The 16,518-nt window shown below is 48.5% G+C and overlaps 1 protein-coding gene across 2 annotated transcripts in view; it reads right to left on the reverse strand.

Annotated features, from left to right (window-relative positions):
- Positions 1 to 7,221: 7,221 nt before the first annotated feature.
- Positions 7,222 to 16,518, reverse strand: part of SLC2A2 (solute carrier family 2 member 2) — a 34,403-nt gene continuing 25,106 nt past the window's right edge. The window contains exons 11-13 of one of the 2 annotated variants that reach the window (XR_012646807.1): positions 15,027 to 16,442; positions 10,627 to 10,703; positions 7,222 to 8,062 (exon numbers count right to left, since the gene is read on the reverse strand). Coding sequence is in view for 1 of the 2 variants with exons in the window: in XM_075004115.1 (XP_074860216.1) it covers positions 16,239 to 16,442 (204 nt within the window). In the remaining variant the exon portion in view is untranslated. Of the gene's footprint in view, positions 8,063 to 10,626; positions 16,443 to 16,518 lie in introns of those variants that run through there. The other variant, XM_075004115.1, reaches the window with a different exon arrangement.

Consider the following 16,518-nt stretch of genomic DNA (forward strand, 5'->3'; position numbering starts at 1 on the left):
ATCTACACAGTGAGATTTTTTTGAAATAATTCACACAATTTGCTTTACACAATTTGTGTGAATTATTTCAAAATACCTTAATCCAAACTTGGTGCCTTCCAAATGGCACCAAATTTCCGAATAAGGGGCTTGTAAGTGGTTCCTCCTGATGGCAGGGTATCTAGTGGCTAGGCCCCTTGTGGAACCTAGAGACCCAGGGTGTAGGTGTGCAGCCCACCCCTAAGGGCTGTGGTCTTAGTTTGGGGCAAGGTCCCGAGAGTCTAGCTTCCCTTCTGCAGGGGGTTGGTTCTCTGGGGTTCTTTGCCCTCTCTGCCTGGGGAAGAATTCAGAGGTTCCTTCCTCTGGTGGCTGACCTGGTGGCAGCTCTGACTCCAGCCCTGCATGTGCCAGAGCAAGTTCCTGCCTCTTGGCTGGTCAGCCCCGAACTGGGCTGGCTTCTCCTCTTTTATACTCCTTCCAAGCCTGACACGGTTGCAGGTGAAGGCGCGTGGGGGAGGTGCACACTAATTGGGCAAATAGGCTCTGTTTATTCCTGCCTTGCCCAGCCTTCCTCCTACTCCCTTACAGGGCTATTCTGAACATTCCATTACTCTTCGTACGACAAGGGTAGCGGAACTGGAATAGCACACCTGAAGTAGCAGTGCTATTTTGGGCATTGTGTAAAGCTGTGGCACTGCTGTTTTGGGATACCTTCATATCCCGAAATAGCACCCAGCGTGTAGACATAGCCTAAATGTAACCATTTGGTCCCAAGCATTAGTGGTTTGATTTCTCAGGCACACTCTGTCATCTGGTTCAAGAGAGAGGAGATCATAGATCCTTTTGTCAAAATAATATCTCTGCTTTCTCTTACAAATTTGTTTCTTCTATATGGTTTCATTGTTCTGAGATTTTAGCAGGTTTTCAGTAATAAGCACATTAGATCTGCTTCTTCTTCCCATTAACAGCTGAGAACGAGAAAAGCCATTCTCATGAGATGTGTTTTGGTAAATGAATAAACCTTTCTTCATAAGGTTCCTTTGTGTCCACATAGGCCTTTCCACAAGTCAATTTTATTGGGGGTAATTTGGACTTGATGTTTTGTGATGAAATCTATGGCATATTGCTTAAAACTTGCACTGGAAAATTGCAGCCCAATATTGCTAAAGACTTCATCTGGAATTCCATATCTGTAGAAGATTCCCTTCCTGCCAGCTATGACTGACTCACTATTAGTACTGTGCAGTATGCAAATTTATTGATACAGAGAATAATCATCTGTTCTTACTAAACAATTCTTTGATTGCAGACAAATAAATCAGTGCTTACTTTGTAAAGCTATTGTGGAACTGGATGAAGTGTGGAGGTTTCAGTAGCTCTGTTTGTGGGCATGGTCGTATTTCAAGCCAGAAAGGCAGTTTCCCACCACATTAGTCATGTCTTGATTGATCTGGGCAATACAACAACTCTGGTGTTTATTGTTTGTGCTTCTCAACTGCTAAATAGCCCTTGTGGAGCATCTGTAGAATTTCTTTTCGGAGATCCCACTTTTGACACCTTGTAGCATTCATGGGGGTAATTAATAACAGACCAGTGAAAGAGGAATAAAAATGTATTACAACAAATCAGGGAGCGTCTCTGGTGAACTGCTGCACAGAGCCATGCTATGCTCTCAACCCCTGCCTCCAGGGTACCTCTTCAAATTTGCACACACACATCACAGTCCCTTATGAGGGAAAGTCTCCAAATCACAACATTTCAGGAACTTCTCTCTAGAAGTGGGATGGGCTAAGTTCAGAACTGGACATCTAGGCTACGTCTGCACTACAGCGATCTGTTGACACAAGTCACTGTTGGAAGAGATCTTCTGGCAAAACTTCTATTGACAGATCACATCCACGCTCAAGAGTGGATTGAAAGAGCAATCTGCTCTGTCGACAGAGAGCTACCAGACTGGCTGACCACTCTCTTGACAGAACAACCTGCTGAAAGCTCAGCAAACAGGGCTTCCTGGTGAACCAGAAGCCCTGCCTGTCGACAGAGGGGCCCCTGGAGTGTCTACATGGCATTTTTGTTGACAAGCTGTCAACAAAGGTATTATTCCTCATCACAGAGAGGCAGAAAGTTGTTGTTGGAAGTGTCAAGTTTTGTTGACAGACTGTCAACAAAACACATTTTGTGTACAAGCAGGTGAGTTTTGTCAAAAAAAACTCCTATTTTGTCATGAAAACTCTCTAGTGTAGATGTAGTCCTCGGGCTACAGCTTTCATCCCAAGGTTTTAGTTGGGATAAATTGGCTTGAGCATATTGACGCCTCCAACATTTTGCAGGTGCTGTTTAGCTGAGTTGATTGATAGCAAAATGTCAGTCTATCAACTCCATCCCCCTCTTTAATCTTAATCACATGTTCTTCTGATGTGGTGGATTAGTGTACAAATGCTGAGCTGAAAGTGACAGTTAACTAGTGCGACATCAGATCATGAAATTGGCACTCATGTCCTCTAACAGTAACAAGCAGATTTCTGTGTTTCAGTGCTGAGCTGCAGATGGCTAGTTAACAGTTGTGAGAAATGTGGAAACGTGGCTGGAAGCTGATATTTCTCCTTAGCTTGGCAGAAGTATAGAAGCTTCTTTTGTGCTATTTCCTATGCAATGAGTACCATAAACACACACACATGCTTTCATAGGTACTAACTGCCATGATATCACAAATACTCCCATACCACTAGACAGATGGAACCCAAAGCAGAACAAAACCTGCTAGTTATTTTTGAAATCCTCAATTCAGTTGCTTTAGTGCTATTTGCAAGCCAACAGAAGTCACTAAATATTTTCCCCCAACACCCAATTAAGAGCATGCATGCTTAACTGCAATAGGGTAGGGACTATATTCAGAGTAATGCATGTAAATGACTCTAAACAATGACTTAATAGCACCATTGTGAAAAATCCATCTAAGAGGCATGTCTTGGTGTCATCTGCAAACCTGTTCTCTTCAGTTAACAGCTGTGAATTCATATTTGCTGGCATACATTTTGCATTGCAAGAACTTTTGCTTATTTAAAAGCAACTTCTCTGCTCTATTGTGGCTACTAAGCAACTCCGTTTTAATGTTTTAAATGGTCCGTTGATGATTTCTGAACAAAGCTTTAATTTAATAGGCATGTAGCTTTCTAGGTTAGCTGTTTTCCATCTTTCAGAGCAGAGCAGCCTCTTTTTAATCGCAATCTTTGATTGCTCACCCCTAACACCTGCCCTTCCTCACCCTCAGGTTTTTGGGGTGAGAGAAGGCAGTGGGCAGAGTCATCACTGGGCATGGAGATATTGTCACTGACCCACAGAATGGGTGGTGCGCTGAGCCGGGGGTGGAGATGGAACTCCCTCCACAAGCCCCACTAGCCGGAGCTGCCTGGCATTACCATTCACCTCCCTGAAGGTTCCGTGTACCCCCACGGGGTGGGCACCTCCCAGTTTGAAAACCTCTAACTTAGGCTGCATCTATACTCATGCAGAAAGTCAAGGGCTGATATGCAATTTTAGGTATGCCAGTCGTGTACCTAAAATTGACTTTTCAGTCTTCAATTTTGGTGGCTGTCTTCCGGACAGAAGGTCCTCTCATCGACCTTCCTTAATCCTCACGGCTCCTAAGGAGTTCTGTGGTCAGTGTTGATCCCAGAACATACTCTTCAGTGCATGTGCAAAATGGCGCCCCGGAAGATCGAACGTGAGCGGTCAATCTTCCACAGTAAGTGTAGATGTAAGCTTAAGCACATGCTTAGCTTTAATGGGTTTTGTATAAAGTTATGCACACACTTAACAACGGTCCCTCTAATCTTTTTCATCTGTGTGTGGATTTTTTCCTTCCATGTGCAGAATAATTTAATGTGTACCAGGACACGTGTGAATGTGCACCACCTGTAGAAAGAAAACCTCGCCATGGCACTCTGCCAATCAGCTGGGCACCGATGAATTCCTCCTGAGGGGCTGCACAAGCACCCAGCTTACAGGGAACACTGACGCTTAAGTGTTTTGCTAAATCAGGGCCTTAATCTTTGCTAAATTCATGAGAAATTTTGCAGCAGAGCTCACACTTGTGCATGACTTCAGCAGGAGGTGAACACCTCAGAAAGTATACAGCACCTCCCATGGCTGCACTCTCAGTTTATAGCAGAACTATCAACAGCCTCTTTCTCCTCAGTTGTTTGGTTCAGTAGAAAGAGGCGATCCATTTGGAAGAAAGACATGGAAAACAGCATGAATTGAGGCAGAAAAATCCGCATTAGGTGGATGCAAAAGCTTAAAAAGTTAATGGGTCCAAATGTCCTGCATTTGTTGGATTAGGGAAATCAAGCTAATTTTCAAATTATGCTTACAGAGTTGGAAAGTGGCGGCTGTTGGCCGTTTATCTGACACAACAGAAAAGTCCTAATGGCAATAACCTCAGTGCATTAGAAAAATAGTCATCAAAGGTCTTGCTGACAGGATGCTTTTCTAGGGATTATTAATTATAATGTGTTATTAGCTAACTGTGGCATGGGAACATCCTTTGCATGTTAACTAAAGTACAACAACCATTAAGCTAATAAGCATGATTTGGTCTTTTGAATTATCTTAATGATTAGCAAGTTTGTAAAACTGTAACATTAAAGATAAAAAATGATTGGATAAGCTGTGTATCAGGAACAGGTTTAAACTGGAACGTGCAGGTAAAGGGTACAGGTTCTAAGTGCTAACCTGATGTCATGAGACAGGGGTAAACATGTGTCTAGATTTCACAAACTCTGTAATGACCTTTTCCTTTGCAAGGCACCAGAGATAGTAAATTACACTTGCAATAGTTTGACCTAACATAGAACATTAACCTTACAATGTAGATAAAGGCCTGCACATCATATAGTGTTAATAGCCTGGCCATTGTTGAACCATGCAATGATGAAACCAGCTTTTTCTATGCAACAGCCTGCATTAAAGTGCCACCACTAGCAATGGTGCACTGCCTGGAAATTCTGGGTCTGAAAAATCCATGTGTAAGCACAGCTGTTTTCTTTAGAGGTATCTGCTGGAAAGTGAAAGGATTTTGAATAAAACTAATCAAGGAATGTTGTTCAGGAATGGTACAAAGAACACAAATGGGATTCCCTACCGGGATTCTGTAGCTCATAGTCTTTAAACAAATGCAGGTGCTTTCCTATGTGTCAGCATTGGCTGAAGAGCCAACCAAAGTTTGCCCAGGAGTGCTGCACTAACAGAGCTGAGTGTGTGTCTCAAGGGCTACGTCTACACGTGAAGCCTACATCGAAGTAGCCTATTTCGATGAATAGCGTCTACACGTCCTCCAGGGCCGGCAACGTCAATGTTCAACTTCGACGTTGCTCAACCCAACATCGAAATAGGCGCAGCGAGGGAACGTCTACACGCCCAAGTAGCACACATCGAAATAGGGATGCCAGGCACAGGTGCAGACAGGGTCAACGGGCGGGCTAGCGCTTCCGGGGCAACAGCTAGCCGCTCCCTTAATGGGCCCCTCCCAGACACACACAGCCTGCACAGCACGCGGTCTGAGGAGCCATAGGCACACAGACCCCGGGCGCCGCAGTCATGGACCCCCAGCAGCAGCAGCAGCAGCAGCAGCAGCAGCAGCTAGAGGTCCACCCAGCCCTCCCGGCAGGAGCAGGGCTTGCCCTGACCCATGCCATGTGGGAGGCAGCTGAGCACCTCCTTGCCCCAGGGGAGGAGATGCCCCCAGGGCAGCAGGGCTCAACACCTACCCCTGCAGCACCCCGCTCCACCCCCCGCCTCACATGCCGGCAGCTGTGGAGCTACCCCACCAGCACCGACTGGTGGGAGCAGCTGGTGCTTGGGGAGTGGGACGACGACCACTGGCTCAGGAACTTCAGGATGACCCGCCAGACATTCCTGGAGCTGTGCCAGTGGCTCACCCCCGCACTCAGGCACCAGGACACTGCCGTGCGGCGTGCCCTCACGGTGCAGAAACGGGTCGGCATCGCTGTCTGGAAGCTGGCCGCTCCGGACAGCTACCGATCCGTGGGACAGCAGTTTGGTGTTGGAAAGGCCACCATCGGGGCTGTCTTCATGGAGGTAAGCGAACCCACGGGGGGAGGCCAGGGCAGGGGGGCCAGGGCAGGGCAGGGGGGCCAGAGCAGGGCAGGGCAGGGCCACGGCAGGGAGGCCAGAGCCGGGCAGGGGGGCCAGAGCAGGGCAGGGCCACAGCAGGGGGGCCAGAGCCGGGCAGGGGGGCCAGAGCAGGGCAGGCCATGGCAGGGGGGCCAGGGCAGGGCAGGGCAGGGCCACGCACACCCTGCTCACCCCTCATTGGTGCCGTCCCATGTGCTTTCTCTGCAGGTCGTGCGTGCCATCAACACCATGCTCCTGCACAGGCTCGTGAGGCTGGGGGACCCAGATGCCACCATCGCCGCCTTTGCCACCCTGGGCTTCCCCAACTGCTTCGGGGCTCTGGATGGGACTCACATCCCCATCCGCACCCCGCATCACAGTGGCGGACGATACCTCAATCGCAAGGGCTACCATTCTGTCGTCCTGCAGGCCTTGGTGGACAGCTGGGGACGTTTCCAGGACATTTACGTGGGCTGGCCTGGCAGCACCCACGACGCCCGGGTTTTCTGGAACTCGGGCCTGTGCCGTCGGCTGGAGGCGGGGACCTACATCCCCCAGCGGGAGATCCCTCTGGGGGACACCACCATGCCCTTCTGCGTCATTGCAGATGCGGCCTACCCCCTCCGGCCGTGGCTCATGCACCCCTACACGGGCCATCTCTCGGCTAGCCAGGAGCGCTTCAACGAGCACCTGAACCGTGCGCGCCAGGTGGTGGAGCGCTCATTTGGCCGCCTCAAGGGACGCTGGCGATGTCTCCTGACCCGCCTGGATGCGGGCCCCAACAACATCCCCCAGATTGTGGGTGCCTGCTGCGCCCTGCACAACCTTGTGGAGAGCAAGGGGGAGACCTTTCTGCAGGGCTGGGCTGTGGAGGCCGCCAGGGCACACGTCCAGCCACCTGCTGCCCCCAGTCGGCAGGTGGACCCCGAGGGGACCCGGGTCCGGGAGGCCCTGCGGGCCCACTTCGATGACCAGGCCGCAGGGTGAACTCTGGCCAGGCCCCCTACTGCCCGCCCCCTCCTCCCCCACACTCCTGCCCCAACGCCCACACCATGGAGCACCCCAGCGCCCCCCCCCCACTTGTCCTGGACAAATGACAGCACGCACTTGTGGCTGAACATAAACTTTTTTTGGGTCTTTCTGAAACTGTTTTTTTGGGGATGTAAAAAGAAATATGTCAACCACAAACAGAAAACAGGGACAAACGTCCAACCAAAACAATATGTAGAACAATAAAACAATGCAAATAAACAACAGTGTGCAATAAATAATAAAAAGGAAACCAGGGAGGATAAAGGGGAGAACTATTTACATGGGGGGGACAGGGCAAACGGGGGGGGCCAAACAAACAGGGTGCAACTATATACAAAGGGGGGGGCCACGTCCCGGGCCCCTCGCCCCTATAGCCCGGCACTGGGCGTCGCTGGCCGGGAGCCCCGCCGCGCCTGCAGCCTGGTCCGCCGCTGGGTGGGAGCGGGCTGGACCGGAAGGTATCGGGGCCGGCGAGTGTCAGGTGGCTCCAGGGGTCCCTCGGCGCTCTGGCCCTCGCGGGTGGGTGGCGGGGCGACGGCGGACGGGCCGGCGACGGGCGGAGCAGCTGGTGGTGGGGCTGCAGGAGCGGGCAGGGCGGGCGATCTTTCGGCCGGCGCGGCATGGGGGGCCAGGTAGTCCACAAGCTGGTTAAATGTCTGCATGTAGGCCCCCCATGCCTCCTGGCGCCAGGCCAGCGCCCGCTCCTGCAGGTGGAGGTGCTGCTCCGCGACCTCCAACTGCCGACGGAGGATGGCCAGCAGCTGGGGGTCCGTCGCCAGTGGCGGTTGGTGGCGCGGGGTCCGCCGTCTAGCCCTCCGCGGGGCCGGTCGGTCCTCGGCCGAGGGGCTGCCCTGGAGCGAGGGTCCCGGAGGGCTGTCCGGGACGACTGACGCCTCGCCGGCGCTCTCTTCTGGTCCTTGTGATGGTGCAGGTGCAGGACACAGGAGAGGAGAGGGGGAAGAAGAATGGAGACAGGCGTTAGTGTGGGCCCCGAGCCGTGGCCTTTGTCCCCCCAGCCCTGTGCTGCAGGTTCCCCATCCCCGTCCCCGGGAGATGCTGCTGTGATGGATGGGGTTCAGGGGTCCCCCTGCCCTGCACCCCGTCCCCTGGTGGGAGCGACTCTTACTTCAGCCTGCAGGGTCTGACAGCAGGAGAGGTTTCTTAGGCCACAGATGCCCAGTTTCTGGCAGGAGTGACAGCACCAGCTGTCGGAAGAGACAGTCCTTCCAACCCGTTGTGGGGAGAAGACCCCAAGGGGGGCCCCTCGGGGATGCAGCTTTCCCCCTCCTCAGGCTGGCTGCCTACCAGCTCTCCCTTCCCCTAGCCTCTACCTGTGACCCCCGCCCTCGCCCCCCAATTCCAAGCCAGCTCGGCTCCTCCCTCCTGTTGGTTCAGGGCAGAGGTGTCACCTGCCAGCTGTAGCGCCAGGATCCCCCTTTGGCCCTGGGAGATATTCGGCTCTTGTGGCTCATATGTAGCCTGAGTCTCCCTTTTGCACTCCCCCCACTCCATCACATGCTGCTGCTGTGGGGTGTCCCACCCCCTCCTCCCGGGGGCCCCTCGAGGTTCTGCTCCCCCCTGGCCCGGGGATGGGGCATGGCACTGTCATGCCGGGTGGGGGGGAAGGGGCTGATGGCTGCAGTGCTGTGAGGGCCATGGCCATGTGAGCATGTGGGGGGCCCAGGACACATATCTCTTACCCCCGCCCCTCAAGCCCCGGGGTGTCCACCAGAGAGGGGTACCTACCTGTGGGTCCGCTCCCATGGTCCGGAGATCCCCGGGGGTCGGAGGCCCTGCTGCTGCTCCGGGATGGCAGGAGGAGGATCTGCAGGCTGGATTCTGCAGAGGAGGAGCCCCCCTCCTCCTCCTCCTCCTCCTCCTGCTGCGATGTCCCGGGGGTGGCCTCTGGGGGGGGCCCCCGGGGTTCAGGGCTTGCCTCCGGGGCGGACTCCGGCTGCAGGGCCTGCTGGGGCTCGTCAGCCGAGGTGTCAAGGGTGGCCGGAGGGGAGGAGGTGTGCCGGGAGCCCAGGATGTCCCTGAGCTCCCTGTAAAAGGGGCAAGTGACGGGGGCGGCCCCAGATCGGCTGGCCGCATCCCGGGCCCGGGAGTAACCCTGCCGCAGCTCCTTCACCTTACTCCTGACGTGGTCAGGAGTGCGGGCAGGGTGACCCCGGGCAGCCAGGCCCTCGGCCAGCCGAGCGAACGCATCCACGTTCCGCCTCTTGCTCCCCATTACCTGGAGCACCTCATCCTCGCTCCAGAGCCCCAACAGGTCCCGCAGCTCGGCCTCCGTCCAGGAGGGGCCCCGCTGCCGCTTCCCAGACTGGCTGGCCCTCTGGCTGGGCTGGCTGCCCTGGCTCCCCTTGGGGGGGGTCCCCTGGGGGCGCTGCTGGCTAGCCATCGCCGCTGGGTGGGTGGCTGAGGGTGCTGCAGGCTGCCCGCGTGTGCAGGCTGCAGCCTGCACGTTGCCTCAGCTTTCTGCAGAGGCAGGGAGGGGGAGGAGACCTTTAAGGGGTCGCTCCACGTGGCCACCAGTGAGCTGAGGGGCTGGAGAGAGTGTCTCTCAACACCCCAGCTGATGGCCGCCATGGAGGACCTGCCAATTTCGACATTGCGGGACGCGGATCGTCTACACTGTCCCTACTTCGACGTTGAACGTCGAAGTAGGGCGCTATTCCGATCCCCTCATGAGGTTAGCGACTTCGACGTCTCGCCGCCTAACGTCGAAGTTAACTTCGAAATAGCGCCTGACGCGTGTAGCCGCGACGGGCGCTATTTCGAAGTTAGTGCCGCTACTTTGAAGTAGCGTGCACGTGTAGACATAGCTAAGGTGTTGCAGAATCGCAGTGCCTGATTCACATAGTGGTATCATCCGCACATAGAAAAAATAGCTATACATAATCATGTAAAGAAAGGAAATGAATCTGTTGTGGGACAGTAGCTGCTACCTTTGCTGGACTCCTTCTCCAAGCCATATGGACAGTGATGCTGGCATACCAACTGCCAGCTCTCACCAAGTGCTGACAGATTCACTGCTGGAAACAAGTCCAGCTTGTCTGTGCATTAGTAAAGTTAAGATGGGCACTGAATTTCCAACACTGTGTTTTGAATTCAGGCCTTTATGAAATGCTTGTAAGGTGCTACATATACTAATCCTCTTTATAATTTTTGTGTCCCTGCTAGAAGGTAATGCTGATGTGTTTGAGCTATAGCTGTAAATGTTTGTTCTGAACTCTAACTCACCCAACAAGAAAAAATTGTACCCCATGCAAAATGGTAAATCCCCGGAAAAATGCATTGCTTCCTGCCCATCTGTAAGGGCTATGAAAAGTAAGCCAGCCATTGTGGGACATGACAATACAAAGACTTTGCTAATTGCCCCTGCACTCCCATGAAGAATCTATGTGCAAAAGGGCTTGTCTCATCAGTGTGACTGCTGGAAGAGGGAAATAAAGATACCTGACAAGAAATTTTTTTCACCTCTTTTTCTGTCTGGACTCTGATGAGGTCTGAGCAATGAAACAGAAATGGAGATTCCAGTGTCAACCTGGGTAGCCCTAAAAGACATTGAAAACTGACAGATTTCTACAATTTTGTCATCTACTAAAACTATAGAAGGTGTAACTAATTTATTAACATTGTAATAACTCTTTTATTTCTTTTCTTATTGAATACATTCATACTTTACCATAGGACTGGCTACAAGCGACATGTGAGATCTGAGGTACAAATTGACATGGATAAATGACTGGCCTCATGGGCCTAGAAGCAACCTGATTCTTTTGTGATCTTTAATGTGTAGCTACCACCTATCACTAAGGGTATGTCTTTGCTTTGTGGAAGATTGACCCAGTCAGGGTTTATCTGCCAGTGTTTGATTTCATGCACCTTGTAAGAACGCACAAAATTGAACTATCTGGGGTTGGCAGTTGACTCCTACACTCTTGAATATCATGAGGCATATGGGAGGTCCATGGAAAAGTCTCTAGTCTAGTTGTATCTAGAATTGCATATCTACAGTTGACTTTAACGTCTAGTGTCGACATAGCCAGCTTTCCTGGATGGCAAAGCAGACTGGAGAGCCCAAGAGGATTGTCTGAGACTCTGTGGTAAGGTTGTTACGGTGTGTCAGGAATTTACATTTGTTATTGGGTTGGTGAAATCTAGTTACAGACCGTACCCAGTTTGGGATCTCAGCCCTGCTTTCTTACACACTGCCCTGGGGTGGGCACACACATCAGACAGTGTGATATGGATGTTACTTCAAAATGCAGTAAAACACTTCACAGGAATGTGGGGTGAAATGAAGAGAGAAAGACAGATAAAAAATAAAAAGTATTTTTACTGGACAGGTCTATTTAGGAAGCACTTTTACAAAAGGGCTTCTGACTCTTTGGCCAAATACAAGTATGCATTTATCAGCACAGTGCACACTTTTTAAATTAGCTTCATTTAATAAATATAGGAATTTAATCAGAGAGGTAGCCAAGTTAGTTTGTAGCTTCCAAAACAACAAGAAGTCCTGTTGCACCTTATAGACTAAAAGATGTTTTGGAGGATAAACTTTCGTGTGCAAAGACCCACTTCATCAAATGCATGAGTGGGCGGGTCTTTGCCCACAAAAAATTATGCTCCAAAATATCTGTTAGGCTATAAGGTGTTGCAGGATTTCTTGTTGTTTTTGAGGAATTTAATCAATGCTTTCTCTATCATTCTTGTACTAACACACAAACTTTTGCTGCAGGAAAATCCAGGCCTTCGTTACACAGCCTTGTAGTTTGGACTGTGAATTGTAGCACATGCTCAAGTGGTGCATTGTAACCTTCCTGGCCCCTACTGTGGATACTGCAGGTGTGAAATAAAAGGTACCTGAATGACCAGCAGTGCCAACTGTGATACTACAGAACAGGAAATCAGCATGAAAACACTTGTAGGGGCCAGGAGGATTACAATTTCATGCATGTCATCTTCTAATGATATATGCCAGTAGGATTGCTGCTGGGCACAGTACTGTATTTTTGGGTGCACTGCAGTTCACACCTTCATGGTCTGAATTGTGGGGCTATATAGAAATAGTCCAAGACTGAGTGGACTTATTGGTAATAAATAGCCTCTCTTCTCAAAGCCACTCCTTTAAACCTAGCCCAGGCTGATGTTTTATGCTGACTTAACACCAACAGCATCTATCTTCATGAAGCAGTGTGCATGAATCACAAAGGAGAACAGGTCAGCTGAAAGGGATGTAAAAGCCTATGGACATTTGCAATCTAAATTTATACGGTTTACACAAATGCCTCAAAGAGAATCTTCCTGCTAAAATCTAGCTTTGTTTTGCCTCAAAGCATTTGCAGCATCCTGTTAAAAGACAGGATGTGTCTTCACTATAGAGTAGGCACAAGGCTTTCGTGGATTGTAGACCAACCCTCTGCTGTCTACACAAAAAAACCTTTTCCTGAGTTTGAGGGGGCTTTAAGCCCAGGTTAGCTGGCCTGTCTAAAGAGGAAAGGTGGGTGGGCCAGAGCCTGTACTTTGTTATATCCTGTCCTCTTTGCAGTGAGATAAAGGCTAAATCACTCACTGGAGTGCTGATAGTTCTTCATTGCTGACCCATAATTTCCTTGAAGGACAGTCAGCTTCTCCTACAACTGACTGGGAAAGAGGACCATTGGCTCCACTTAGGTGAGTGCAGAACTGATGAGGAAACAGTCATACAGGTAGTTTTGCTCTGGGGCTGCTCACACCCAGACTAAGCTAGCCCAGGTGCCAATCACCCAGGCTAACTCTATGGTGAATCCATAGCCTTAGTGTTGGCCCCAGGAAGGCTTTCAGTGTAATAATACTTTGCCAGCCCAGTGAGGCTCATGAAGTGCTTTCTGAATACTCAAGCTGCACAACATCCATTAGGTATTGTACTCATTTTACAGGTGGCAAATTGAAGCCTGATTTATCCAGTTACACACGAGTCAGGAATATAAACTAGGTCACACACAACTCCCATTTACTTCAGATTATCAAGATCTGGGATTCCTGACTCCCAAGCCCTGTACTGTCCAGCCAGTACCCCACACATTTTAAATTTAGTTGATGCAGTGCTAGTGTAATGGTTGCAACACAAGGAGATGTGAGCACCATATCAGCTAGCTGGTACATTCCAAGGGGTCTGGCTCCCACCGTCAAAACTAATGGAGGAAAATAGCAACAAAACATATGAAACATTAACAGCATTGTTCAGGCTCACTTTTAAGTAACAGGCAAAGATAATATCACTGAAGGCACAAGCCTAATTTCTTTTACATTCACAGTATCTATTTTAATATTTAATACTGTATAAAACTCTTGACTGGCAATCTCTGAAACTTGTGTCCTGTGAGATCTGTACCATTTTACTTGCGAACAAGTGTTTTCAGTATGACCTTGTTATGTAGCATCACAATTGAAACTGCTGGTTTTCATGTGATCTTGTATTCATAATTTCAACTACTGCTTATCTGTGATCAGTATGTCACATGACAGTCATTGGCCAAATTCCTTTGCAGTATAATTGCAGCCAAGATTACACCAGAAATTAATTTACCCCATTGCATTAATCTCATTACCTGAATATATGCTATGGGGCCAATTCTAGGTCCCACTGCAGTTTGACCAAACTACTATTGTCTTTAATGGGTCCAGAATTTGTCCTGAAGCCTTAACACCAAAGTAGTAAAATGTAGAGAGGAAAAGAAATATAATCCAGATCCTCTGTCAGTGTTAATAGGTATACTTGACATACCCATTTACATTAGCTGAGGATCTGATCCTTGATCATGTTGCTTTTCAGTCCATTTGATCCACTGTACATATATATTATTATAAAAGCATCAGCTAAAGTTACCCTAATTAAGTTTTATTATTATTGATTCAAGTTTGCCTTGTGCTTCACATATAACTAAATAATGGATACCTGTGGCAAAAACCTCAATTGAAGGCAATCAAATACCCAGCATCAGATTAATGGCTAGGCAAACTGGGGACATGTCTGGGATTCAAATGTATCTGGGAATGGGGGATGGGGCTTATCAGTCGCAAACAAGCAGCTGTACATTATACTCATCACAGCTGGTCTGGCCATGGTATGGAGCTTTCAGGACTGACCTCTCATCCTGCTGCTGTTCAGGGTACTGCTCACTAGGATGGGGATTGCGACACCACTCATTCAGATCTGGCCCAGCTGCGCCTTTGGCATGGTGGGAAGCAGCAGCACAACAAGCACACAGAGCTTGAACAGCTGGTATAGCAGTTCCACAGCATGGCCAGCCTGACATTCAGGAAGCGTACTGTACAGCTGTTTGTGGTTACTCAAAAGGAGTCTCATAAGTGTATTTTACCTAGGACTCACCGCTGATTTAAAATGTCCCTGGAGATTGAGATGTTAGAAGAACATCTAAATATGAGAACAGACATTCCTGAGATTTCCAAAGTGAAAAAGCAAAGCAAAGCAAACCCAACAAAAAACAAGCAGGAAAAAAAAAAGGCTTTTGTTCAGGGCTTTAAAAATCTTCTGCTGTCACTCTGAGTGAGGCTGGAATAAATGTATCCTTAGGTGTAGATCATCCATCAGCCAAATCCTCAGCTAGTGTCAGTTGCATAGCTCTGATGAAGTCAATGGGAACTCATTTGAAGTTGATGGTGCTAAGCCAATTTATCTGGCCCTTGGTTGTTGTTATTTTTTACTTGGATTATAGCAGTGTTTTAAGGTCCAGCAGAGCTCATGGCCCTGTAGTACCAGGCACTGTGCAAACACATAGTAAGAGATAGTCCCTCCCCCAAAGAATTTATAATCTAAATAGGCAAATATGGGTTGAGAGGGTAAACAGCAGTGAGGAGATGGAAAGATTTACCTACTGTCTCTGAGAGAGGCTGTGTCATAGATGGGCATAGAATCCAGGTCTTCTGACTCCTAATCCAGTGCCCTCTCCTGTAGAATATACTACCATCTTTCAGGTGATAGCAGTAAACATGCTATAACAAAGGACAAATTGTGTGCCCTGAGAAAATAGAAATTAGTATTTTCTGCCAAAATATCAATAGAGTAAACTCTTTCATATCCGGTATTCTATCATCCAGAACTCTCAAAAAATGGCATTTTAACTATAAGTAAATTTTAGTTGCATTCTCCATAAGTACAGTATAGTGAAAGTAAAAACAGCAAATACAGTATGAGTTTGTAGCGTACAGCACAGGTAGTGTTGGTAAATAAAGTACTCTGCATACATTTGTTTGTTTCTTAATAGCTAAATATTGTTTTTCTTTAGTGTTACACATTGCTAACTAGACCTCTCTATTATCCAGAATATTTGATTATCTGGCAATCTCCCAGTCTTGGGGCTGCTGGATATGAAAGAGTTTACTCTACAACAATCAGAATTTATAAGACTTTCCTCAAGTGTTCAAGTTGTTTTGAAAAGTCCTTGTGGGACCAGAAAGTATTTTCGTAGCCATTAAATACCAAAGAAAGTAAGATGGGTTTAATTCTAACTCATTCTAATGGAAATCTTGCCACAGGGCTCTAGGATAAGGTGGCAAATTCACCTTCAGCTAGTTATATCTTTGATATAACAAATGCAATAGTGTTTGTTTTTCCGAGGCTTCCTATCATTCATCAAAGGAAGAAGCAGGCATGGGAAGGAAGAGTGAAACCATCCATAAGAATAAATTATCATGCGACTCCTCTTTTCTTTCTTTCTTTTACCCCTTCCGCATTATGACCTGGATTGGTCTATACTAGTGTCCAGCAAATGAAGATTCTTGCTGCACTGAATCAATTCAATGCACCATAGAAGCCTATCTGTAGCTATTCCTTCCATTCTTTCCTGTGTCTTTTTAGGACAACACCAAGATAAACTGAGCACTTAGAATTTAACACCTGGTTAATGTCAGCACTGATAGGATACTACACCATTAGGTGTATCAGTCAGAAACATGATACTGATTTGACCAATGTGTTTTGAGCTGCAGTGCTTTTACAGAACCACGGTTTTGTCTAAGGTTCTTTCAGATGCATTTAAAGATATGTTCTTGAATCTCCTTCTTGTACACATGTTACAGTGTTTTTACACCTCCTTGCTGCCTTGCAAATCCTCCAGTTCAGTAGCAGCTTTGGGTCCTTTTATTGCTGAGCGCCTCTTGCGGCGGAACTCAGCGGAAATCTCTTCAAAAGACTTTCCTTTTGTTTCTGGTACTTTAAAGTGTGCAAATAAAATGAAGCCTAGGAGCAGAACGGCGAAGATCATGAACACGTAAGAGCCACACAGATCCTGTAATGGGAAAAATGAAGGGACAGTGATGAATTAATAACCCATGGCTTTCTTATCATTTCTATTCCAAATGTTA

This window comes from Carettochelys insculpta, chromosome 10 (genome assembly GCF_033958435.1).
Source record: "Carettochelys insculpta isolate YL-2023 chromosome 10, ASM3395843v1, whole genome shotgun sequence".
NCBI classification, from domain to species: Eukaryota; Metazoa; Chordata; order Testudines; family Carettochelyidae; genus Carettochelys; species Carettochelys insculpta.